The 26,948-nt window shown below is 43.8% G+C and overlaps 1 protein-coding gene across 1 annotated transcript in view; it reads right to left on the reverse strand.

Moving 5' to 3' along the window:
* The window catches only part of SLC6A20 (solute carrier family 6 member 20), a 31,604-nt gene extending 5,318 nt beyond the window's left edge, over positions 1 to 26,286 (reverse strand). Inside the window, exons 1-8 of the mRNA XM_006133129.5 lie at positions 25,542 to 26,286; positions 14,459 to 14,599; positions 12,638 to 12,729; positions 11,163 to 11,390; positions 6,925 to 7,035; positions 6,003 to 6,244; positions 1,072 to 1,234; positions 31 to 235 (exon numbers count right to left, since the gene is read on the reverse strand). Of these exons, the coding sequence (XP_006133191.3) occupies positions 31 to 235; positions 1,072 to 1,234; positions 6,003 to 6,244; positions 6,925 to 7,035; positions 11,163 to 11,390; positions 12,638 to 12,729; positions 14,459 to 14,599; positions 25,542 to 25,662 (1,303 nt within the window). The 5' untranslated portion in view covers positions 25,663 to 26,286. The remainder of the gene's footprint in view (positions 1 to 30; positions 236 to 1,071; positions 1,235 to 6,002; positions 6,245 to 6,924; positions 7,036 to 11,162; positions 11,391 to 12,637; positions 12,730 to 14,458; positions 14,600 to 25,541) is intronic.
* Positions 26,287 to 26,948: the final 662 nt, after the last annotated feature.

Raw genomic sequence — 26,948 nt, forward strand, 5'->3', positions numbered from 1 at the left:
ATATGTTTTATTATGTGGTAGTCAACTTACCTGAGATCATCTCTTTTGATAAATGGGTGGAAATAAATTTGCTGTCTGTCAAAGGAGTGAGGATAGCTGCAGTGTTTCCCAGCATACTGCCTATGCCCAACATCAGCAGCATAATAAAGTACAGCACTGAATACAGCTGAGAGACTTCCATGTTTTTTATTGCTTCCGAATACACTATAAATGCCAGTCCAGTGCCTTGGACAGCCTGCCAATGAGAAGAAGAGAGCAGAATCTAACCAAGAGGGGTAGCGTCAGCTATTGAGGTTGCTGACCCGTGCTTATTTATCTAATCCCATTAGAAAAAATAGCCGGTCACTAAAAATACATCTCTTGCCTCTTACCAAAGCTCCACTTCTAACATTTTAAAGAGTAAGGGTACATTTACAGTGCACGGCTACCCAGTGTCTACACAAGCCGCCTGTTATTCAAAATAATGGGCATGCTATTTTGCCATCCCAGTAAACCTCGTTGCATGAAGGATAAGGGATGGCTCAAAATAGCACGTTATTTCAAAATTTGGCACTATGTAGACTATGTATTTTGTGCTATGCAATTTGCGTATCTTATTTGGAGTTTAGGGTGCTGTGTAGATGCACCCTAAATTAAAACTCTAAATTCTGCCAGTTGCGATTTAAAGGGTCCTGTGGTCCGCTGGATGCTGCTGCTGCTCTGGTAGTAGCTGGGAACCCAAGCCCACTTTGAATCGCCAGGCCCTGAGCAACTGCCCCTCTTGTCCCCTGTCAGTGGCTTGACTATAAATATTCTATCTAGTTACTCAGCAGAAGCATCTTTACCTAAATCTTACACTCCCTTGAGGCTGCTATGTAGCCTAATGTCAGGAGCAAGGAAGGGGTTGGCTCACTTTGCCTAAGCGAAGTGTAACAGTGTAATATTAAAGACTGCCTCATCAGTACAAGAGCGAATAGTGTTTGTGTTCTCTCTCACCCTTAGAACTGGAAGGTTGTACTGATCAGGTCTGACTTGAGGGAAAAGGAAACAGAAAAAAGACAATCAAGGCTGTTGCCCAAAAGAACAAGTTACCGTGTCTAGTTCAGCTTCCAAACTGCAGTTTTTAATCTGTGGCAATAATGCTGCATACTCGTTTGGGTAAGTAGATGTTAGGTAATCTTTCATACTGTCAAGATTGTCTGCAGTCAAAGCTCCTTCTTCCAGGTCAAAATAGTTTGTCAACAGCAGTATTGCCCTGTAAAGTCAAGAGAATTTAGTTTCTTTTTACTAACGCTTGAAGAATTTTCAGTGACAGCCAGTGGCAGAATTTGGATGGAGTTTCTATTAAGTCATTCCGGAATGCCACAGACTAGAGACACTGCTCTTGCTATTCTTCAGTAAAGTGTGTTGAAAAGAGCCCAGATATGCAAACACACTTGTGAATGGTGAAAAAGGAAAATTGGGACAAAAGCTATGCTTTGTCTGAACCAGAAGTTATTGGCACAATGCAGGAATCACTGATTAAAATTCTATGTCCTATGTTAAACAGATCAGGTGATTGCAGTGGGTCCTTCTGGCCTTAAAAATCTATGCATCTATGAAAATTAGTTATTTCTTATTTTATTCCTCCCAGCTCCCTCCCATTTAACCATAGGGGCTTCTTGCACAAGAAATTCATGTTGCCTGTCTACACTGCCCTCTTGTGGAAGAGCTCTTGCACAAGAGGGCTTATTCCTCATGGGGAGAGGAATAACTCTTCGGCTACGTCTACACTGGCATGATTTTCCGGAAATGCTTTTAACGGAAAAGTATTCCGTTAAAAGCATTTTCGGAAAATCACGTCTAGATTGGCAGAACGCTTGTCCGGAAAAGCACTTTTTGCGGAAAAGCGTCCATGGCCAATCTAGACGTGCGTTTCCGCAAAAAAGCCCCTATCGCCATTTTCGCGATCAGGGCTTTTTTGCGGAAAACACTACTGTGCTGTCTACACTGGCCCTTTTGCGTAAAAGTCTTTCGGAAAAAGACTTTTGCCCGAATGGGAGCAGCATAGTATTTCCGGAAAATCACTGATGATCTTACATGAGATCGTCGGTGCTTTTCCGGAAATTCAAGCGGCCAGTGTAGACAGCTGGCAAGTTTTTCCGGAAAAGCGGCTGATTTTCCGGAAAAATTTGCCAGTCTAGACACAGCCTTCCAGAAGAAGCCCTGTTTTACAATGCTAGACTGTAAATTTACTTACGCAAGAACGCACGTGCAGTGTAGACAGCCAGCAAGTTTTTGCACAAGAACGGCTGTTCTTGCGCAAGAAGCTGCCAGTGTAGACGTAGCCTTCGGGTTGCATTTTTTAAAGGATTCTGTGATACAGTTCTGACATCACATGCACAACATAGTTCATGCTCTCCATTGCTGTAAGCTATGTCAGCAGTTCTGCCACCCGAAGGCTTAACACACTCTTGAGACCCAAATTTATCTCCTTTCCACACAGAGCTACCATTGTGTGTCAATCTACCTGCAAATGATTGCCATGAGGAAAAAAAAAAAGAAAGAAAAGAAAAAGAAAAGGATTTCTGCTTGTTCAGCCTTTTCACCAGCATTTTCTCCCACCAGACTGAAGGTGGCATGTTCAGCTAAGATATTTACACATGTCCAGAAGAAGCAGAGAACTGAATGCATATGGAAGAGCAGATAATTCTGAAGAAATAGATCCTTAGTCCTCTCAGGATTTAGGTGAAAATGAAGGTCTGTGTTTTCAGGCTGGCCAAGTACAGCATGCATCTATAAATCCTGGTTCTAAAAATCTGTGAGGATGTACACTAGGGATGTTAAATTGCAGGTAACTGAGTAATCGAATAGTTGATTCATTGCAGGCAATTGACTAATCAATAGGGCATCTCTGCCTTTGAAGTGTAGAAACAGCCCTAGGACTGTTGCTACACTTTAAGGATGAAAGTGCCACGTGGAGCCCCGGGGTTATGTGCGGACTCCCTGCTGACCCTGGGCTCCGTGTGGCGCTGCTGCTTTGGGAGCCTGACCTTAGGCTCCTCCTGGCATTTCAAAGCTGCAGCACTGCGTGGAGCCTGGGATCAGCTGAGGACTCCTCGCTAATCCCGGGCTCTGTGTGGCGCTGCTGCTTTGAAATGCTGCCACAGGAACCCAGTGACAAGCACCAGGAAGAACCTGAACCAGGCTCCCACGGCAGCGTTTCAAAGCGGCAGCGCCACGTGGAGCCCGGGGTCTGGCCCTGGCTCTATGCGGTGCTGCTGCTTTGAAGTACTTCTTCCTTCAGCCCCCCTTCCTGCCTCTTTCTGACAGAGGCAGCAAAGGGGGAATGGGGGAATGACTAGTTGACAAGCTTGTCAACTATCTGATAAGCATTTGCTTATTGGATAGTTGACTAGTCCTTCACATCCCTAATGTACACTTTGGGTTCATTTTTTGTGTTCAGAAAATGCCCAGTGTGTACAGATAAAAGCACCTGTTCCTCTTATCTACTAAGACTGAGCCTGCAGTCGGGTACTCAGATTTGTGCTCACAATTGAAAGGCGGGCCAAACTTACTGCATGGACATCCTTTTTGAGGTTGGAAATTGTGCCTGCGAAAAGTCTGGCCGCAGAATTTGGTTCTCAGTGTAGATGAGTTTTCCAAAATTCTTTGTGTACTCTCTTCATAATCTGTTTGGATCATTCTTTTTCCTATGTACCGCTGGGATGATGCACCCTGGAGCTGCCACTGGCCAGTGACAGCAGTGCTGTGCCTTTGTGTCAGAGGGAGGCTGTCAGGCTTTCCCTTCTCTTGCTTTTATAATGGGGGGTGGGGGGATAAGCCGTAGGTGCCTTTGAATAAAAACGTGGCTGCCCCAAATGATTTCCATGTCTCAGACGTAGGCCTTTCATTGAGAACACCTGTTATCTTTTTTGATGGAGAGAAAAGGGCTGGTAAGTGCGTCTCTGAAACATTTTTTTTTTAATCGCCATCCTCTGAAGCATCAGGAGGGAGCTGAAGCTGGAGGCAGGACCCTGGGCAGGGAGAGCCAAGCTTTGAGGTGGCACTGAGAATTCTCTCTCTCTCAGATGCTTGGCTGCCTCTGGCTTGTGTGCTCAGGGCCTATGTGATTGCCATATCTGGGGTCAGGAAGGAATTTTCTCCTAGATCGAATTGGACTGCCTGATTGATTTTGTTTGGTATAGTGCTGTGTGGGTCACTCTGCATAGTGCTGTGTGGGTCACTCATTGGCATTATCTGGGCCTCAGACACTAGTGCACCTCAGTCCCTCTTGTTCTTTGCCTGTGGCTCATAATAATGTTGTTTCCTGTGGATTGTCATACTTTGATCTCATTTCAGTTGTTGGGTCAGCGTGCTGTGGGGAGTGGGTGGCCTGTGTTCTCCAGGAGCTAAGACTAAATGTTCTACTGGTCCCTTCTGGCCTTAAACCCTCTCCGGGGGGGGGGGGGGGGGTCAGACTTTTCTCCAGTCATGAGTGTGGTTTAACAGAAGCAGCAGCAGCAAAGAAGTTTGTAGGCTTTCTAAAAAGTTTCTGCCATCCACTCCTCTCCTGGTACCATGCTTTCCTGCAGTTACATAAAATAGGGCTGCAATGCTGAACACCAAGGCTGTGTCTATACTGGGCCACTTATTCCAGAAAAGCAGCCGCTTTTCCGGAATAACTTGCCAGCTGTCTACACTGGCCGCTTGCTTTTCTGGAAAAGCAATGACGATCTACTGTAAAGTTGTCAGTGTTTTTCCGGAAAAACTATGCTGCTCCTGTTCGGGCAAAAGTCCTTTTCCAGAAAAACTGTTCCGGAAAAGGGCCAGTGTAGACAGCACAGTAGTCTTTTCCGCAAAAAAGCCCCGATCGCAAAAATGACAATCGGGGCTTTTTTCCGGAAAAGTGCGTCTACATTGGCCCCGGACGCTTTTCCGGAAAAAGTGCTTTTCCGGAAAAGCATCCTGCCAATGTAGACACGCTTTTTCTGGAAATACTTATAACGGAAAACTGTTCCGTTTTAAGCATTTCCGGAAAAGGGTGCCAGTGTAGACGTAACCCAACAGTAGGAATCCAACTGCCACCTGTCTTGTGCAGCTGGCTTCATACATCCCTCACACAATGACAGTGAAGATGGCCTACAGAGCCTTCTACCTCTGGTAACTAAGTCAGGGGCCTGGGCACAACATAGCTACACAGCTGCAGTGTAGACAGGGGCTAACTCTGTCCTACGCCTAAGTCCTTGGACTTCCAAGGCTTTAACCTCATGAAGGACACTAGGGCTATGTCTAGACTGCAAGCCTCTTTCAAAAGAGGCTTTTTCAAAAGTATCTTTCGAAAAAGCCTCTTTCGAAAAAGAGCGTCTAGACTGCAACCAGTACTTTCGAAAAAGCAAGCCGCTTTTTCAAAAGAAAGCACCCAGGCAGTCTGGATGCTCTCTTTCAAAAACGCCCTGTTTGCATTCAAGAACGCCTTTTTTCGAAAGAGCACTTTCGAAAAAAGGCGTTCCTCCTCGTGAAATTAGGTTTACCGTCGTCGAAAGAAAAGCCGCGTTCTTTCGATTTAATTTCGAAAGAACGCGGCTGTAGTCTAGACGCAGGTGAAGTTTTTTCGAAAAAAGGCTACTTTTTTCGAAAAAACCCTTGAGTCTGGACACAGCCTAGGTGGATGCCCTCTCCAGGGCAATTGTAAAGCATGTTGGTAACTAGTTCAGGGAACAATGTTTTGTAACCTGCTCCACCCGCCTGTTCATAACTGCAATATAGATAGGTCTTTCAACTCATTTGTCAGCAATGGGACCTTCAAAATGTGTGGATGATAGTATTCTGAAGTCTGTTAATCAGTACCAGTCATAAAAAGAACTCTGAACTCTATTCTCTGGTCTTATCTAATGAATCTCCTGCATATTTATCAGATCTATTCAGATGTATTCCCTGGCACTCAAGGAGCTGTGTTGTATAGCTGCTATCTGTTTATATCTTCTATGTAACATCCTATGTCATGTCTAGGGGGAAAATAAGTGAAAACTCCAGTCTCTTACTTGCTTATACAGTTTTCATAGTTGAAAGTTGCCTTAAAGCCATAAATAGAGAAAGTCACAATACTGGCAAATATTGATGTGCTGCTGTTTATCAAAGAGATGATAATGGCATGTCTCTCACAATTGTTGTTTGGCTCGTTGTAGCTGGCAAATGCTATCAGGCTTCCGAAACCAAGACCAAGTGAGAAAAAGATCTGGGTAGCTGCATTAATCCAGGTTTTTGGATTTGCTAATTGCTCAATCTGAAAAAGAAGAGAGTGAGAAACAGCTGATGAGAACAAAAGTGGCCTTCAGACTGCTCACCTACGGTATGTCTAATGTTCTCATCGTTATAGTATCTAGACATCAAGGAGAGAGAATCTGATTTATTAAGGACCTGATTTGGCTCGAAACCCTATTTTCACACAGTACCTACTGAAGTCAGTGTGAGTTTTACGCACAGAAGCAAGACAGAATTGAGCTGTTTGTGGGTTTCTTCAGTGTGTGAATAACATGATTTAGTTATATGCTGCGATAAATTCTCTGCTGATGTAGATGAACAAAATTTCACTGAAGTAAATGGAACAGCACGCATCTACTCTCACAGAGAAATGTCTAATGAGCTTGAAATGTATCTTAGGCCATAATCATCTGTGGTGTAACTCTGTTGTATTTAGGAATTAATTGGTCTGATATTGTTATTCAGTATATAAATAATAGAACACAGCTTAGGTTTGATAAGACACATTTTCCTGGGTGAAGAAGCTAATAATTCTTCGATGATATAGTGGTGTACCTCAAGACTCTGGATACATACAATATCAGGCCTAGCTTACTCTTGTGAAAATATAATGTAAATAAATCTAGTAAGTTACCATTTTGTATGAAATTATGCAGTTATAATGATTGAGGTCCGTTAAAAATCAGTGTATATTTCCAGTACCTTTGGTCTAAACATGTAAATGAGCCCATTCACAGCTCCATGTAGCGTTAGTCCTCTAATTAAGTATATGATAAGGACAAAGTATGGCAAAGAAGCTGTAACGTAGACAACCTGCAAAAAGAAAACGTAAATTAGAAGCAAATCCTAGGGCTTGAAGAGACCTCAGGAGGTTATCAAGTCCAATCCCCTGCTATAAGCCGGGTCAATCCCGACTAAAACACCCCAGCCAGGACTTAACCTCAAGGGATGGAGATTCTATCACCTCCCTACATAAGCCATTCCAGTGCTACAACCACCCTCCTAGTGAAATAGTTTTTCCTAATATCCAACTTACACCTCCACCAATGAGACCATTGCTTCTCGTTCTGTCATATGTCAGTTAATTGAAGAGTTAATCTACACCGGCATCTGTTACTGTTTTGCAAGAACTGTACTGGTATAGGAAGAAATAGAGAGACAAATATGTCTATGGTTACATTATCAGGGTAAAATTGCAAAAGGTTATCAGTGGGACCCTACGAAATTCACAGTCCATTTTGGTCAATTTCACGGACATAAGATTTAAAAAAACATAAATTTCGTTATTTTAGATATTAAAATCTGAGACTTCACAGCACTGTAATTACAGGAATCCTGGCCCAAAAAGGAGGGTGTGTATGTTTGCAAGGTTGTTGTGTGTGATATAGCCTTGCTTCTGCATGGTTGGCGATGGGACAGTATCTTCAGAACTAGGCATCTAGCATATACCTAGGCATCTAGCATATCTCCAGCCACCCAGCTCTGCAGGCAGCATACAAATAAGAGTGGCAATATTGTAACTCCTCTAAAATAACCTTGTGACACCCCAGCAACTTCCTCTTGGGTCAGCACCCCCAATTTGAGAAACTCTGGTATTCCCCATGACAGATTTCAAGTGATACATTTTTCATAGCTGTGAATTCTGTAGGATTATCAATCTTCCTATTTCAGAGTTTATAATGATTAGCCAGAGGGAAGGAGGGAATGAGAGGACATGGGAGAAAAATTTCTTTCTGGGAATAGAATTGCATGGTTAGATACACTGCAGGCATGTATATCTCCCTTTGCAGGCAGTGTAGCAGTCTATATCTTGATAATTGTACTAATCTGATATGGTAAATTCTATATGTTTGTTTGCCCTGTCTGAAATAGTCATAATATGTTTGCTACCCTGTACTGACCCTTAAATGAATACTTTCAGGTCAAATTTGGCCCAACATTTAGATTTTACCAAAAACAAATTTAAGTCTAATGGTAATATCACCATTATTTTCTTTTTTAAACTTACAAAGGAAATGCTGTATTGTAATAAGAGGAATTAATAAACATTCCTCCACAGTGATTGCAATCCAAATTTTACTGCATTTTGCTAGAATAAAATTGACTGGCAGCTGATTATAAGCAGTGAAACTAATTAGTCAATTTCCATTGTACATTCTAAGAAAAATCCAAAAAGTAAATGAACAACATTAATGGTAAAAAAAAAAAAGCAAATTCAAATTTTAAACTTATTTTCAGATTTGCAAATAACATTTTATATTATTATCTAGGCCAGGAAATTGTTGTGATCTGATAACTCAGTCAATGAACTTTGGATCAGACCTGTGATTTTGAACCTTATATTACCTTTTATGAAATACAAACACGAAAAAGGGACAATGCAATGACTTCCCCATCGCATATATTTTATGGTTATTCCAAAAATTGATACGTAAACCCTGATAAACATGGAATTGAGGCATTTTCATCATATTATCCCCAGGTAAGTTTAATTGCACTAAAATTAAGATCAGTTCAGTGATTATGAAACAGAAAACAGCCTCCTGGAGTTTCCAATCCAACAATTTGAGTAAATTTTCACAGGCTGAACATTCCTGAAAGAGTTCTCTGATGCTCTCTCTATGTGTTTCTATTGTAGCTGGCATGATGAAACCCCACTCTTGCTTGGGGCCACCAGGAGCTAGTCTAATACGACTTACAATAAATAACAGTGATGCACATGGAGCTTTCTTTGCTCTGCCACAGAGCTACTGGGCTGTTTGAAATGTTGATATCTGCACAGACAATTCAGTCCGGACACAGGTCTGTGTTGTTAAACACTATCACATAAGTAGTCCTTTTCCAGTCAATGGGGCTACTCAAGTAAGTGCTCACCAACATGGATAGTCAGGCTCCACAACTTGGCCCTCAGAAGTCTGTGGTTTCCCAAAATCAGTGTAACTCCCAATACCCGATGTAGAACCTGAGCCCAACAGAGGTTGAGTAACCTCCATTCCCACTGGCTTCAACAAGAATTCATAGAACTGGAAGGAATCTCAAGAGGTCAAGTCCAGTCCCCTGCACTCATGGCAGGACCAAACACCATCTAGCTAGTCCCTGACAGGTGTCTGTCTAACCTGCTCTTAAAAAAAAAATCTCCAAATGAAGATTCTACAACCTTCCTAGGCAACTTATTCCACTGCTTAACCACCCTGACAGCAGAGAAGTTTTCCTAATGTCTGATCTAAATGTCCTTTGCTGCAACTTAAGCCCATTGCTTCTTGTCCTATCGTCAGAGGTTAAGGAGAATAATTTTTCTCCCTGTTCCTTGTTACACCCTTTTAGGTACTTAAAAGCTGTTATCCTGTCCTCTCTCCTTCTTTCCTTTTCCAGACTAAACAAACCAGTTCTTTCAACCTTCCCTTACAGATCATGTTTTCTAGACCTTTAATCATTTTTGTTGCTTTTCTCTGGACTTTTTCCAGTTTGTCAACATTTTTTTTGAAATGTGATGCCCAGGCAATACTCCAGTTGAGGCCTAATTAGCACAGAATAGAGTGGAAGAATCACTTCTCATATCTTGCTTATGACACTCTTGTTAATACATCAGAATGATATTTGCTTTTTTTTTTGTAAGTGTCACACTGTGGACTCATATTTAGCTTGTGGTCCATTATGACCCCTAGATCCCTTTCTACGGTACTCATTCCTAGGTAGTCATTTGCCATTTTGTATGTGTACAGCTGGTTGTTCCCTTCTACATGGAGTACTTTGCATTTTTCCTTATTGTAGATGCTTCACATCTGTCAGCATCAGCTCTTGTTTGCAGGTTCAATTCTATTTCCATTTAAGTCAATGGCAAAACTCCCATGTCTTCAGTGTCTCAGGATCAGGCCCTAATCGATTCCACTCAGCAGCGGTACACCCTAGGATGTAAAATTTTGATTACTTGGCTAATCGAATAGTCGATGCAATTTGCATCAACTTTGATTAGTCGATAAGGGCACCTGTGCCTTTGAATGTTTACAAATGTTCCTATCTGTAAGTTCCTCTCATTCAGAGAAGTCACTGCTTTTCCTTTGAGTCAGACATAAGTTCTTCCTCTAAACCAGTCAAAAGGCTCCTTTTCAATAACGGCGCCACAAGCGATTGCCGCACAGTGTCAGTGTCACATTGATGCTTATGTCTCAGAGCAGAACACTGACTTGCACTCTGACACTGTTTTTTTCATTTACACTGTCTGATTTGCCTGTGATTCCATGAGAAACAGACCTCGTAGTCCTTGACTATGGCACATGCCCAGGACCACAAAGTTGTAAAGAGGGACAGAATTCAGGAGCTTTGTCTAGAAGACACTGGATGAGGGTAGCATACAGTAAAATGGCTAATGTGTGTTCTCTGCCCTCTCCAGGATGAGCTGTGACGTTCTATGACACTTGTACAAATATGCTACCTGCTGTCCAGCGACTGGCTCTCAGAGACTATATGCCTAAAAGCTACTGTAGCTAGCAGAGATCCTCTTTTAAACAAAAGTGGTGTTGTTCTGTGTTTTGGAGACATATCCCCAAGCCATCTATGTAGGCAGCAGAGTTGTTGACTGTAGTGTGGGAATATTGAGAATACACTGATTCATTACACAACTTAGGGATAGAAAATGAGGTTATGCAAATGCTCTCCCAATGAACAAGCTATTGGATGCAGCCATCAGCCTTTAAATGTCAGCTCATATGCCAATGTGCATGCAATATATGGCCCTGTCACCACACCGCAATATATGGTCCTGCAGGCACACTCGAGCAATGGTTAAATAGTGTTTTCCTGGTGAAGAGGAAATTAAAACCAGCCACATTTAAAAAGCTCCTTAAGGGTTATTTATTTTTTCCTGTTAACTTCACTTAAAGCTGGTTTCTGCAAGCTCTAATTATGGTTTAACTCTGAATCAACTATTATAATCCTCTTACCTTGCCAGTAGACTCTGTTCCTCTCAGAATACACAGATAGACCAACAGCCAAGCCAGGATCAGGCACACCGCTTGCTCCCACTGAATGTTCCCATTCTCCTCAATGGATGGTGAAATGTTCAGAGTTTTCCTGTACCAGAAGTACTGAGTGGATGAGGTCTTCTCACATTCTTCATCATACCCAGTGTGGTTACTGTTCAGAGGACAACTCGCCCATGGCAAGGGATCCTTTGGGGCCAAACAAATGCAAGAGTTAAGCATGTTGCAAAGCTCTTCAGAGCTTTGTGTCTTGGTGAGGCTTGGGGCAGGAGAAAAGGTATCATGCAAAGTGTCAGTGCGAGGAAGCCAGATGTGTTGTCCCATAGATGTGTGGGGATGCTGGGACAGACCCCATGAGTAACCTGCTGGCATATTTATATCTAATAGCAGGAAGCTGACATACATGCAGTAATGTTGTTCTTGCATTTTCATCATCTCCTCTTCAGTTCATACCAGTGATGTACCGGTAGACATAGACATAGGAGTAAGGGCTGGGGGAATTTGTGGAAATTCTCGTGAATGCTAATGTTGTTTGATGTTAAGTCCTGTAGAAAGCTTATGCCCTAATGCTCCAATATATGTCTTTAAAGTTCCTTGTGGTTTTTGCAGAAATAAACCAGCATTCATCAGACACACTCATACTCCAAGGGCAGAGTCTATGTTACCCTTTTCATATGGAACTACTGAGCACTTCTGAAACATTGTAAAAGACATTATGTCACAGGTGTCTGAGGAGATGTCCTATGCATTTGTAAGTGCATAATACCTCAGGGCCAGGGCCACAAGGAAAGGACTACTCAGCTTGATCATTACCTCGCTATGCAAATTCAAGTGCTAGTGTGCAATAAAAATTTATTAAGCCCCTACAGAGACTGCAGAGATGATACATTATAAAACCTGATTGACTGCTTATCAGAAACACACCTTCTGTGTTGCTAGGAGAAGCTACCCAGCTTATTGCAGAAAGCTTTTATTTACCTTTTGTTGTAGTCTAAAGATGAGCAAAGGTCTCACAAAGATGTGAAAGAATATCCTCCTTCAGAGACGTAGTTCCCTTTTCAAGTGTTCGCTGCCAACCAGCTCTAACCAGACCAGACAAGGCTTCTGAACATGGCAGAGCAGAACTGTATGGCCTAACTATGACCGTAAGTAACTCAAATAAACACCTTTCTAAAAAGGACCATTCAGTGGTCAGGTTGTAGAGCTGATTATCAGCTCACTGTGCTGGGCTTCCTGTGGCTGGCCCCACAGCCTCTGGAGAATGTAAGTTTTCATACAGCTGCTCCACATTGCAGATTCCCCTGCTTGTAAATGGTTCATATTTTCTCCAGGCAAACTAGGCTTGTTTTCAGAATTCTCAAGCACTTTGGCCCAGCCCACCCTGGAGGAAGTTAGGTCACTGTCTAGCAATGGGGATCATCAATGCTTCTACCCACCTGGAATGAATGGAAGAGGTACCAGAATGCCCAGGCATTTATAACATTATAGTACATGGAGAGGAAAAACGATACCACCACACTGGCAATGCCTGAGAATGAGAAAGGGGAAAGTCATTGGACAAAGTTCAGAATACTTGAAAATGACAGATTGTGGGGAAGGCAGAAAAAGATAGGAGCCTATCCAGGTACCAGCTGCTTAAGGTCCAGAGCTGTCCTAAGGTGGCAGTCCCTGAGGGGAAGAGACCGGCCAACCCAGTGACACATGGTTAGATGTTCACACTGCAAATAACTTGCATTCTGGACCTTTCATGGGAAGATAATCATGTGCTAGCCTACACCTTTGGTAGGGGTGGTTAAACACTGTTAGACAAGTTTCATGTTTGTGCAGTGCATTTGTATACTGCCATATTTTTGACAGACCCTACGTGTGTCACCACAAAAGTACCTTTAACAAAAAAAAAGTGTGCTAGTATTGCTACTAAGAACATCTGACCGGACAAAACCATTTCTGGATTTGGAGGCCATTTTCTGGTAATTGTTCAGCATTGCATGATAGAATTACTTAGACTATAAGCATCATTTCTATTCATTTTAAGCAAGAGAGCTGTTTGCTAGTGTCAACCCTCATTTGACCTCTCTTCACTCTTAATGCTATTAAATACTACATGCTCATTCCATTGGGCTCAATGTCTCTGGTAAACACACACAGCCACTCCTCTTGAGCTAACATTTTGATAAAAAGAGAAATTAGGACAATTCAGGTGTCCCAAAAATATTCCTGGAACATGAGGAAACCTGGAACTATCAGGGGAATATTGGAACATATGCTCACTTTAGCAGTGGTTACTAACTGCCTGACCAACCATGTGGCCGGTGGTAAAATAAAATGTTCTCTACTTCTCGAGACTCCTTTGTTTATGAACTCATTAGCCCTTTTGCACACAGCATCCCTAGGAGTTCATGTTCAGTTGATTAGCCACCATGACCCACGTATCTTTTCCAGAGCCCTGCTTCCGAGACAAGAGTCCCCCAACTTGTAATTATGGGTGGCATTCTTTGGGCCTAAAGCTATACATTTAAATTTAGCTGTACTAAAATATATATTCCTTGCTGGCACCCAGCTTTCAAGCAATCCAGATCGCTTTGTACGGGTGACCAGTCCTTGCCATTATTTACCACAGCGCCAATTTTTGTCACCTGCCAAATGTTGTCAGTGATGACTTTATATTTTTCTTCCAGATCAGTGTTTAAAATATTCGCTAGCACAGGACCTAGGAGGTGCTATAGATGTGAGACATCCTATCACCATCTTTCAGTAATAAACAGCTACAGGGCAGGAAGTGGCAGAAAGGTTGTATTTTGATGTGGCAGCAAAGCACTCTTTTTAGTGTTGCTGGCCACCCTCCATGCCTTGCAGGTTGTCCAGTCAATGCTACATGTGGGAGGCAGCAGGGGGTCAGGGAAGCAAGAGTCCCTGGCTTCTAGGCCTGGCTGTGCCGCTGACTCACCGTGCGATACAGATTAAATCATTTCACTGCTCTCTGCTTTAGTTCCCTGTTAAAATCCCTGGATAATGTTTGCCTGCCTTATGGGCATATTATGAAACTTAATTACTTATTACCCTGGGATCCATGACTTTGATCCAAACTCAGATGTCATTTTCATTGTCGATGTGTATTGCCCTTTATAGATTCCATAAATGCCCCAATTCCTGTCCATTTCCTGCTCTAAATTACATTTGATGCAACAACTCATAGGACTCCCCAAAAATTCAGCTAGGAATTAAAAATAACCCCTATCCATGAAATGGGAACGTACCAACCCCACTGAGGTAGGGACTTATGATTTTCCACGCGCCTATGCTTCCTTGGCGCATATGCTGTCCCACTGCCAACTCCAGGAAGAGCAAAGGCATCCCTTCCACAATTAACATGATGATATATGGGATTAAAAATCCCCCTGCAGGAGAAACAAAAGAAAGCATTTAGCAGAGAGAAATGAGCTAGTATTTTAGAGACGTCAAATATAGTCTTAATCTCCCCACTCTGCCATTAGATGGCTAACCATTAATGATACCAACATCCACTCATACAGATCTATGCATGCACACTATTCATGTACCAACATCCATGCATGCACACCTAGTCAGGTACCACATCCATGCACATACTCCTTTAATGCACATCCAGTCACCCTTGCATGTAGTTCTCACTGGCTACGTCTAGACTGGCATGACTTTCCGCAAATGCTTTTAACGGAAAAGTTTTCCGTTAAAAACATTTGCGGAAAAGAACATCTAGATTGGCATGGATGCTTTTCCACAAAAGCACTTTTTTGCGGAAAATTCAGGGAGGTAGAGGGAATCAGTAAGTATCTGAAGACTGGGTAGTCAAAACAAAGCAGATAAAAATCAAAGTTAATTGATAGTACCTTTCCTGGCATAGGAAGCTATACAAAGAGCTGTGTAATCCAATCGTGATGAAGGATGGTTAGGACACTATCTGCCCAACAGTCAATGAACGTGCAAACAGCTCTTTGTATAGCTTCCTATGCCAGGAAAGGTACTATCAATTAACTTTGATTCTTATCTGCTTCATTTTTCAGATAGTTACTGATTCCCTCTGCTTTCCTGAATTTTCTATACCCTCTCTGCTCCCTGTCTCCCAACCCCTTCTCCCCCCCCTGTTCCTTTTTATTTTGGGTCTGCAAACTCAAAACTCCGGTCATGTGAAGAAGTGGGCTGTGCCCACGAAAGCTCATGACACCATCTACATGTTTTGTTAGTCTATAAAGTGCTACCAGACCATTTGTTGTTTTTTTCTGTTCAGACTAACTTGGCTACCCCCTGAAGCTTTCGCCACATGCAAAGTTCACAGTACAGCACTGTGTGACCTTGTCTACACTAGGGCATTTTTACTGATACTTGGCGACCCTGGGTTTTTGCGTAACATTTCCTACCCTAGCCTGACCAATGAAAGAATTTCACAGTTGTTCACTTTGAGCAGTATACAAGACAACAGCTATTAAGTGGCTACCCAAGCTTTTAAGGGCAGTGAACAGGAGAGGGTTATTTGACGTTTCTCTTAAAGGGCCAAGGAGTACAGCACTGAAGATGGGTAAGGAAAAAACATCACATCCACAAAGGACAGTGAGTCTAAGGGCCTATTTACATAACAACCCAACTGTTTTCATGAGTAGGTTATGTCACCTTCATCTAACCTGGTTAAAAACATGGAGGCAGATCCTCAGCTGGTATAAATTGCAGTAGCTCTCTACTGAAGTCACTAGAGATCTGATTTATAGCAAGATCTTTGGATCTTCCCCATGGCTGACTTGTGTTGTGTATACATACCAACTTTTTTCACAACACAACCATGTGCCAGCTATGTTTACCAGGGCTGGATTACCCAACAGGCAGACTAATCACGTGCTTAGGGCACCAGCAAAGCAGGGGCACAAAAAAAAAAAAAAATTATGGTATAGTATTGTTTTTATTTTGAATTACATATGGGGGGGCACTATAATCTTTTCAGTGCTTAGGGCCTCTAAAGGTCTTAATCCAGCCCTGATGTTTACACATCCACACATATCACAATCCTACCATCAGTATTTGTACTGGGGCATCTGGGCAGCTACCCCATAGTCCTCAGCAAGGGTTCAGGTGCCTGGAGGGGACACAGCATGAGTAGCACATAAGAAACTATGCTCTTGGTTTGTCCTACTGCACAGACCTCAAAGGAAGGAGAATTGGCCAACCCAGTTCCATAGACATAGCTAAGGGAGTTCTGTGCACAGAGCAAAATAAAAAGGCTATGGCCTGCTGAGAGGAGAACAATCATGTCCTAACTGCATTGCTGCCAAAGATGCCACACAATTAGCTGCCTCAAGGTAAATTCTTGCTTCTGTCTTAACTGATTTGCCTATTCTGATGTGGTACAAGACAGGCATGTTTGTGACGGATTGAATGAGATTAGAGTAGGATAACTCCGCATGTATTGAGCATAAAGAGGAAATCCAAAGGCATTTAAACGGCTCTGAAATTACAGGGCACCTCCTTACAAATTAGAGAAAGGCCGTGAACTGTGGTGTGTGTGGCTTTTGCTATATGGGTGTGGCTGCGGGGTTCTGGCAGTGAGGACACAGTAGAGGAGAGAAACTGGAAGAACCTGAGTCAGAAGGGAGTGGGCAGAACACAGAGAAAAAGGTTGTTGAGGAGGAAATAAATAAATAAAGGGACTGTTAACACGGCAGAACATTTCAGGGGAGGAGAAACAGTGAAATAAGAGAAAGGTACAACTAAGATACTGCAGGGAAAGGAGGTGGGGGGGGGAAGAGTGAAAGAAAAAAGCACAAAAACAAATCAATGTTTGTTTTTTAAGTTACGTATAGTAAATCTAATATCCGAATACCCACAAAACAGGCTAGAGTCTCTTCCTACATGTGCTTTCTGTTAGTCCTGGGGCTGCCACATTTTGTGAGGTGCCCAAAAGTCATTATTTGGTTAGCCTGCATCCTCCAGTCCAGCCCTGGTCTGCTGCCTCTGCCCCTGCAACATGCTCTCCTCTCAAGCTCGCCTTCCAGTTCCTAACCTGCTGCTTCTGATGTCCAGCTCCTGCGCTGCTTCTATTCCTCATCCCCAGAGAAATCATGCCAGGCTGTACCTTTGCAACCCCCACTCCCTCCATTCATTTGCCCTGTGGTCCCACATTCTTAAATGCAGGCCTGTAGTCTGAAGAACTAACAAGACACTGTCAGTGAATCATTACTGCACATATATATGATTACGAGGGCAAGGGGATTTCATACTTGCCAGGTGAAAGAAGGCTCAAAAAGAGTGAAAATGGGCAAGAGATCAAAGAACAATACTCTAGTGGATGTTGCTGAAATATTAAGCACATAAAAACAGCCGTACTGGGTCAGACCAAAGGTCCATCTAGCCCAGTCTGCCGACAGTGCCCAATACCAGATATGCCAGAGGAAGGGACCACAACAGGTAATCCTCATGTGATACCTTTCCTATCATCCATTTACAGACAAACAGAGGCTAGGGACACCATTCCTACCCATCCTGGCTAATAGCCATTGATGGACCTAACCTCCATGAATCTATCTAGCTCTTTTGTGAACCCTGTTAAAACCCTAGCCTTCACCACATCCTCTGGCAAGGAGTTCTAAGTTGACTGTGAGCTGAGTGAAGAAAAACTTCCTTTTGCTTGTTTTAAAACTGCTGTCTCTTAATTTCATTTAGTGACCCCCCTAGTTCTTATATTGTGGGAATCAGTAAATAACTTTTCCTTATTCACTTTTTCCACACCAGTCATAATTGTATAGACCTCTATCATATCCCCCCTTAGTCTCCTCTTTTCTAAGCTGAAAAGTCCAAGTCTTTTTAGTCTCTCTTCATATGGGCCCCGTTCCAAACCCCTAATCATTTTTGTTGCCCTTTTCCAGTGCCATGCTTTTATTTTTATGGGGCCTGATCCAAAGTCCACAGACATTAAAAGAAGTCTTTCCATTGATCTGAATGGGCATTGGATCAGGCAGTGGGTTTTAGAAAACACATGAGAATAAAGATAGCTGGGGAGCCAGGCACTCAGCCAAAATGTTGCCAAGTGCAATGTTTGCCTGTGTGCTCTGAGACTCAACGCTGAAAATGATTTGTGTAGCTGCTGGTACTAGAAGTCCTATAGCTTTCCAGTACTGCATGCTGGTAACTCTCATCTTCCTGCTAGTAAAGTAATCACTGAATGCTGAGACAAACTCTATTTACCAGCCACTGTTTAGATGCAAGGCCCTAGCCAATTCATTGTCCATTTCATAATTTAAAAAATGGTAATAATTCACGATTTCAAACATGTCAATCAGAAATTTCACTGTGTTGTAATTGTAGGGGTCCTGACCCAAAAAGGAGTTGTGTGTGTGTGTGTGTGGGGGGGGGGGGGGGGGGTCACAAGGTTATAGGAGGGACGGGGTTGTGGCATTGCTACCCTTACTCCTGTGCTGCTGTTGGCCCTGCCTGCAGAGCTGGGCAACAGGAGAGCAGTGGCTGCTGACTGGGGCCTTAGTCATCAGCTGCCACGGTGAGTGCCCAGCACTGAAAGCAGCAGAAGTAAGAGCAACATGGGTATGGTATTGCCATCCTTACTTCTGCATTTCTACTGGCCTGTCTCTAGAGCATCACCCCCCACTACCCTCTAGTTTCCCAGCTCTGCAGGCAGTGTAGAAGTAAGGGTGGCAATATTGTGACCCTCCTAAAATATCCTTGGGACCCCCTTGCAGCTGTATTTTGGCTCAGAATCCCCAATTTGAGAAACACTGGTACCTCCCCCTTGCTAGTAAATTTTTTAGCAGGCTGGCCGGCAGCCCAGCTCAGTCCCAGTTTGCACTGGGTCCTGGACCTATCCCCGCTGCGGCTCTGCATTTAAAGTGTACTAGGAGCCAGGCAGGCAGGCAGCTTGGCTTAGTTCTGACTCATGCCAGGTCCAGGAGCTCAGTACATAGTAGTTATTACTCTCAATGGTTTGGCGGCAGTTGCTCTATTCAGTGGTGTGCCAGGAGGAAGAGTCGTCTTCTGTAATCTTTACATAGCCACCAGATGTGGCTGCATGGATCCATGATTTTGAGTCAGGCCTATTTCTATCCAGAAGGGAGTCTTAGGCCAATAGCTTCTAAAACTTGCATTGTGGCTTAGATAGAGCTCAGCAGTTTGGGGGTTAATTGGGAACATGGCATTGCTGAGTGGGAGGAAGGCACCAGTGTGGCAGAGTTTATGATGCAAGTTAGACCTCAGAACAGCTGCAACTGGTAGTCACTGGAATGGCTGCCTGCACATGCCCTTCCACAGCCCATATGACCCCCAGGTTGGCTCCCTTCCCCTCCCCCGCATCATTATCTAAAATAACATGATTCTTACATTGACTGGCATCTTATTTTGCTCATAAAGCGTTGCTTAGTTTTTTGGCTCATATTGTCTGGAACAAAGCACGAGAAGTGCTGAGTGCCCACAACTCCTGCTGAAGTTGGTGGGAATATGAGAGATCAGACCTTCACAGGATGTGACCTATTGAGCAGTGACAGAGGGAAGATGCATTTACAAGTGTGAGCTGCTGACCAGCAAGGTTCCACTGAGCTAGCTGGGCCAACCCTGCAAAACATGGGGTACACAAAGGGTGCGTCTAGACTGGCAAGATTTTGCGCAAAAACTTGCCAGCTGTCTACACTGGCCGCTTGAATTTGTGCAAGAGCACTGACGTTCTAATGTAAGAATTCAGTGCTTCTTGCAAAAATACTTTGACGCTCCCGCTCAGGGATAAGCCCTATTGCGCAAGAATACTTGAGCAAGAGGGCCAGTGTAGACAGGCACCTTAATTTTTTGCACAAGAAAGCCCGATGGCTAAATGGCCATCGGAGCTTTCTTGCTCAAAAGTGCATCTATACTGGGCACGGATGCTTTTGCGCAAAAGCACTTTCTGTGCAAAAGCATCCGTGCCAATCTAGATGCTCTTTTGCGGAAATACTTTTAACGGAAAAACTTTTCTGTTAAAAGTATTTCCGCAAAATCATGCCAGTCTAGACGCAGCCAAAGGTATCTCAGCCAGGCTTGGAAGTTTAAAGAATTAAGCGACACATGTTAATTGTAGTGAAACCAGAAGCACTAAAGCTTCTTAACCTTAACCCTCACTCTTACACACTTTTACCAAGCCAGCTTTGAATGTATATATGTCTAGAATTGGAATTCTAAGGATTCCTGATTCACTCTACTGCTTAATACTAACGGGGCTGAATATGTAAACATGCAGGCTGGATCAAGTTGCCTGGATCTTACATTTAAATGTCACAAATTGCACTTGGGCAGTTACAGATCATCACAGAGTAACCTATTGATGTGCTCATGCCCTGCTGTGTGTGTGTGAGACAGACAAGGGCTGTGCAAAAGGGAAGACAGACAGAAAGACAGGCAGATTTGTTTACTTGCAGCAAGCAAAAAGGCGAAGGAACAGAGAGATTCCATTATAATGGGGAGGCTCAAATACCATGCAGTATTTAAAGGGGATGTGTCACTGCAGGTTTCTCCTGGAAAAAGCCCCTGCTTTTGACTTTGAGATCACCTCAGAAAGACCTGCTGACTAAGTCAAAACCAGATTTTTGAGAAGCCTTTCTTGGTGTTAGCAGCAAGCCAAGATATTTACGTAAATATCTATTATTTGGGATTTAATCTCCAGCATTAACATTCCTCGCAATGGGCTCTGCTCGGCAATGAAAATGAATGCAATTTGCACAGTTACTTGCAAAGAAGTTGAAATAAACACAGCAATAATCCGTATTATTTGGGGAATTAATTTTCTACCTCCTGGCTATGCTTTTATTAACAACCCCTTTGTTTGCATCTTATGTTAGATAACTCCCTTTCTAACTGGGGAGTTATAAGAGACTTAACAGTCATTACATATTCAGTGGGGATCTTTCATAGGGCCCCACTGAACTGCAATGAAATCCCTGAGGGTATGTCTACACTACAAAGTTAGTTTGAACTAATGGATGTTAGTTCGAACTAACTTTCATAGGCGCTACACTAGCACTCCGTTAGTTCGAATTTAATTCGAACTAACGGAGCGCTTAGTTCGAACTAGGTAATCCTCATTCCACGAGGATTAAGCCTAGTTCGAACTTACTAGTTCGAATTAAGGGCTGTGTAGACCCTTAATTCGAACTAGTGGGAGGCTAGCCCTCCCCAGATTTCCCTGGTGGCCACTCTGGCCAACACCAGGGAAACTCGTCTGTCCCCCTCCCGGCCCCGGACTCCTTAAAAGGGCACGGGCTGGCTACGGTGCCCGTGCCAGGTGCAAGCCTGCCAGCACCCAGCCAGCAGACCCTGCACCTGGCACGGATTGAGCCACCCACCCGATGCCCCCCAACCCTCCCTCTCTTCCCGGGACCAGGCTGGCGGCTCCCGGGAGCTTGCCCGGGACCGCAAGAGGCGGGCACCCGCCTGGGCTAGTGCAGACATCGTGGACCTTGTCCATGATCTCCGCACTAGGCACAGGAAAGTGGCCGTCTAGGGCAGGAGAGCTGCCAGCCTGGCCACCCAGGAGCAGGTGTGCATGAAAATCAAGGGGGTCCACTGAGGCCCCCAACCTTGAGTCCTGAACTTACAATGGCCGTCCTGGGTCAGACCAAAGGTCCAGCTAGCTCAGTAGCCTGTCTGCCGACAGCGGCCAACCCTAGAGACCCTGGAGGGGATGGACCGAAGACAGTGACCAAGCCATTTGTCTCGTGCCATCCCTCTCCAGCCTTCCACAAACCTTGGGCAGGGACACCACTCCTACCCCCTGGCTAATACCACTCGATGGACCCAACCTCCATGACTTGATCTCACTTCCCTTTAAACTCTGTTCTAGTTGTAGCCTTCACAGCCTCCTGCAGCAAGGAGTTCCACAGGTTGACTCTTTGCTTTGTGAAGAACAACTTTCTGTTACTACTTTGAAGCCTGCTACCCATTCCTTTCCTTTGGTGTCCTCTAGTCCTTCTTTATGGGAACTAATAAAGAAATTTTCTGTATGCACCCTCTCCACCCAACTCCTGCTTTTAGAGACCTCTATCCTGTCCCCCCTCCGTCTCCTCTTTTCTAAGCTGAAAAGTCCCAGTCTCTTTAGCCTCTCTTCACATGGGACCTGTTCCCAACCCCTGATCATTTTAGTTGCCCTCCCCTCTCCCAGCCTCTCTCTTCCCCTCTCCCACCTCCTTTTCCCAGTCTCCCCCAGTTTTGGTCAATAAAGACAGATTCCATTTTTGAACACAATAGTCCTTTATTTTGTACATCAAGAAAAGGGGCTAGGGAAGGGTAAGTGGAAGGAGGTGAGGGAGGAATGGGGTATGAGCCCCCGATGGGGAGGACTGGGCTGGCTCTGTGGGCTTCTGGGGGTGGAAGCTCTCCTGCAGCCCCCCAATTGCCCCCTCTTCCCAGATGGCAGCCTGCGGCAAGTGCAGCCGGTCTGATGGCCGAGTGCTGTGATGCGCCCAGTGTGGGTAGTCTGGGCACTCCAAGCCAGGACTGCTTTGCAAGCGGGGCACCCCTGAGAACTGTCTGTCCGGGGTGGGGGTTGGGACCCTTTAAGGGCAGCCCTCAGCTAGCCTGAGACAGCATCTCCACGCTCTAAGTCCTCCTCTGATGCCCTGCCGGCACTGCTTCCGGCCATCCTTAAGCCCGGTTCAGGGTCCACTTAATGTGGACATGCTAGTTCGAATTAGCAAAACGCTAATTCGAACTAGTTTTTAGTTCTAGATGCGTTAGTTCGAATTAGCTTAGTTCGAATTAACTAATTCGAACTAAGTTAGTTTGAATTAGCGCTGTAGTGTAGACGTACCCTTAGAGTTTTGTTATTGAGTTTGAGGTGGACTGGGATGAGACCCTTTGTGAAATCTTTTTTCACCAGCTTCCCTACCTCTGAATTTACTATTTGCCATGATGTAATGCAGTGAAACAGTTAGGGACTTCCATTCTACTTCACAATGAACCAGATCTGGGGCTGAGCCAAAAGCCCAGATCCAAACACCCCCAGTTTTGGTTCCGTTTGGATCCAAAGTTTGCATTTAGCCCCTCTCTTTATGATGAGCTGAACCCAGATGCCCTATGATCTCTGGGGCAGCTCAGTTCTAGATGCAAAGTTAAACCTTGCCCAGATCGCTAGCAGATATAAATCAGCACAGCTTCTTTAAAGGTACTGGTATCTCAGCTGATTTGTTCCAAATGAGGATCTTCCCCTCTGTGTCATGGGCCCAATGTATGAATGTCCCTGTATTTGAGTTCAGTGTAAACAAAGTTCTACTGGAGTGGATAATTTGATAATCGCATGTCTACATGCCAAAGAATTGGCTTAAAAGCCAATAGGCATCTTAACTGATAAGTTATTCAAGCCACAGAAAAATAACTCTGCTCCCTCTACAAATAACTCGATCATTCCTTCTGTGTTGCTGTTCAAGACTTCTGGTTAAAAAAGAGAAGCAAGGAATACTTTTACGAGAAGGAAGATAATAGATTTGGAAGGCTATTGTGTCTTGTAAAGATCTGCGGTAAGAATTGTTAGACTGTACTCTTCAGGGAAGGGAATGATTTTAATTCTGTGTTTCTGAGTGTCAGCCACATAGTTGTCCCAACACTAATGGGAAAAACGCAGCAATCAGCTAAAGTTATAAAGCTGTTCATTTGGGTCCCTGAAACCCATGCTGTGCAGACAGTCCATGTTGTGGTGTGGTTTTTTGGGCTGGAGACACCGAGCAAAGGTACACTTGGGTTCTATCACACTCCCTGTGTACGCTATCAAGATTTACAGCTGCAGGGCTCCATAAGAAAAAAACAAGTTACTCTTGTTACAGTAGAGTAAAAAGCCTGATACTTGAGTCTAACTCAAGAGAACAGGCAGGTTATTTGCAGTGGGTTAACTGATGATCAGACACACATTATAAATGTGTACATAATGTGCAATTACATTTTTAAAACATATGAAAAGGCAATGTTCTGGGGTCACTGTCAAAGAGGAAGATGTTAGCCTTCTGACACATTTGTGACTGAGAATCCAACAGGAATTGTAGATCATCTCTCTAGCTAATAGAGATCCTGTTTTACGTTTCTATACAGCACTGACCACTTGCAGTATCTAAATGCTCAGTTATGGCCGGATCCAAAGCCCATTGAAATAAATGGAAAGAATCCAATTGACTTCAGAGATCTTTGGACCAAGCCATTATAGAATATCTAATCTAACCTAGCTAGAACTCAGTTTTAAACAATCGCTCCAGCTACCAGCACACATTGATTACCTAGTGCACGTGAGTTTAACTCTGGTGTTCGAACTAAAGGAGTTTTAAAAAAAATCTACAAACAAAGGGAGGAGAAAGGGTGAAGGGAGAAAAGAACCATCTGTCATAGATGCTAGTCTGGGAAGGATTCAGGTACATCGGTGATGGATGCAGCATAAGTAAGCTGAATAGAACTGTCCTAGAAACCTTAAGGGAGCATCTTGAAGGCTAATCACAGTAGGTCTTTGCCTGTTAGAGGTGGTGGTTAGTTTTCTCGATAATTAACCTAATAATCTGATGTTTGATTTCTAATTGCAGAAAAGCAACTGAAACTGGGTTTATGGTTATTTTTGACATTTTCTTGTTGAGTTTGAACAGGGTGGGAAAAAGCAGCATCCCAGCCACAGAGAACTTTTTTTTTGAACCAAGACAAGTTTAATTGACCTTTTCAAAGCCTCTTGTGAGATTTTAGCTGTAGCACTTCCGTTGACTAAGGGGTTTCTGCCAACTTCCAGGCAACTTTGCAGCCAAGTTATCAACCATTTAAAATGAAGCTTTATGTAACAGCCCTGCATGAATAGCAGCAGTTTGAATGGAATTATTAATCCCTCAATTAAATCAATGTACATGCTTTCCCTTTTCAGTAGCATTTTTTAATCCAAACATGTTAACCTATAAGGAACGGAAATAGCTTCTGATGCTCTGAAAGTAATGTAGCAGGGGGATTAAAAAATTAGCACTATAGGAATCTGCCCTCTTATACAAAACATTGTTCCTCATGTTTTCAGAGCTTGGTGGGGAAGAATAATATTGTATTGAATTGGGGCAGTAATCAGGAAAAAGAGTTAAACTGGAGGCACGATGGAAAGCAATGTGAAGTAAAATAAAGATGTATAACACCTCTGTAGCTAGCAGTGGTCTGCTGGTATATTTTATGTCTCTTGCTTACACAGACATGCTTACATGCCCCTCCTGCATATAAAAACCTATCACATGGATGACATGCCGACATGGACAATACTTTTTTTGGTTTTAAAAGATTTAACTTTCCATTTCCGTACCCTTCTGAGAGGGAAATCAACCAAGAAACATAAACTGCACTTACCTCCTCCATACATCTGACATAAATATGGAAATCTCCAAACATTTCCCAGCCCCACTGCATAGGAAATGCAGGCAAAAACAAACTGTAAGGGATTGTCCCATAATGGCCGGGATTTTTCCATTTGCACTTTCAAGCACAGATTTCAGCAGAGGGATCTTGACTTCACTCCTTCAGGTGCTCTTTAAGCCCTGCCTAAGACTCAAAGCCAACCCAACTGAGAGGGGTGTATGCTTTCCAATTGCTATCAAGCTTTTTAATTACTAATCTTATTAACAGGCACATAGTGAAGTAGGAATGCTGGTAAAAGATTATAGACACACACACACACACACACAGAACTATAAAATGGGCACTTTGGGTGAACAGTTGGCTTTCAATTGCATGGGAAGCAGCTAAATTTAGGTATTTTGGGGCATGAACTGCATTGATGTTGAAAACAGAAAACTTTAGGCTGCTCATGGCTGAAAGGACTTGCAAAACTGGAAAATCCTCATTACTTAAGATTAGCCTCCAACACCTGGGCTGTGTCTACACTGGGCCACTTATTCCGGAAAATCAGCCGCTTTTCCGGAATAAGCTGCGAGCTGTCTACACTGGCCCTTGAATTTCCGGAAAAGCAACGATGCTCTACTGTACAAAATCAGCCGCTATTCCGGAAAAACTATTCTGCTCCCGCTCGGGCATAAGTCCTTATTCCGGAACACTGTTCCGGAAGAGGTCCAGTGTAGACAGCCCAGTAGTCTTTTCCGGAAAAAAGCCCCGATCGCGAAAATGGCGATCGGGGCTCTTTTCCGGAAAAGTGCGTCTACATTGGCCACAGACGCTTTTCCGGAAAAAGGGCTTTTCCAGAAAAGCAGCCTGCCAATGTAGACGCTCCTTTTCCGGAAAAAACTGAAAACAGAATAGTATTCCGTTTTAAGCAGTTCCAGAAATTCATGCCAGTGTAGACACAGCCCTGATGTGTTCCTTTAAGAATAGCGTGCATAGCTCAAGGTGAGAGTAGGCCATTTTGCATTGACTAATTAACGAGAGCGGTCTTCACACATTCAGGGTTTGCTTAAATATGCACACTTATCAGCATCCAAGGTGAAGATTACCTTACTGCAGGCCTGCTGGGGGAGAGGGCAAAGGGGGCAGTTGCTCTGGGACCCAGCAATTCAAGGGGACCAAGGCTCCTGGCCTCTGCCACAGCTACTACAGCCAGAGACCTGGGCTCTTTACTCACTGCTGGAGTAAAACTCCGCACATTCCACACACCTCTAAGGCCTTGGGGGGGGGGGAAGCAGCACTACACTCCAGGCATCACTGACAGATGGCTGACTGGTCACACCCCTCCCATCTTGCCTTATTGATGTGCAAATACCTATCCCAATGTATCTCAGGTGACAGTCACTCAGGTCTGGTGCC

Source organism: Pelodiscus sinensis, chromosome 2 (assembly GCF_052426305.1).
Source record: "Pelodiscus sinensis isolate ZL-2025 chromosome 2, ASM5242630v1, whole genome shotgun sequence".
In the NCBI taxonomy this organism is placed as follows: domain Eukaryota; kingdom Metazoa; phylum Chordata; order Testudines; family Trionychidae; genus Pelodiscus; species Pelodiscus sinensis.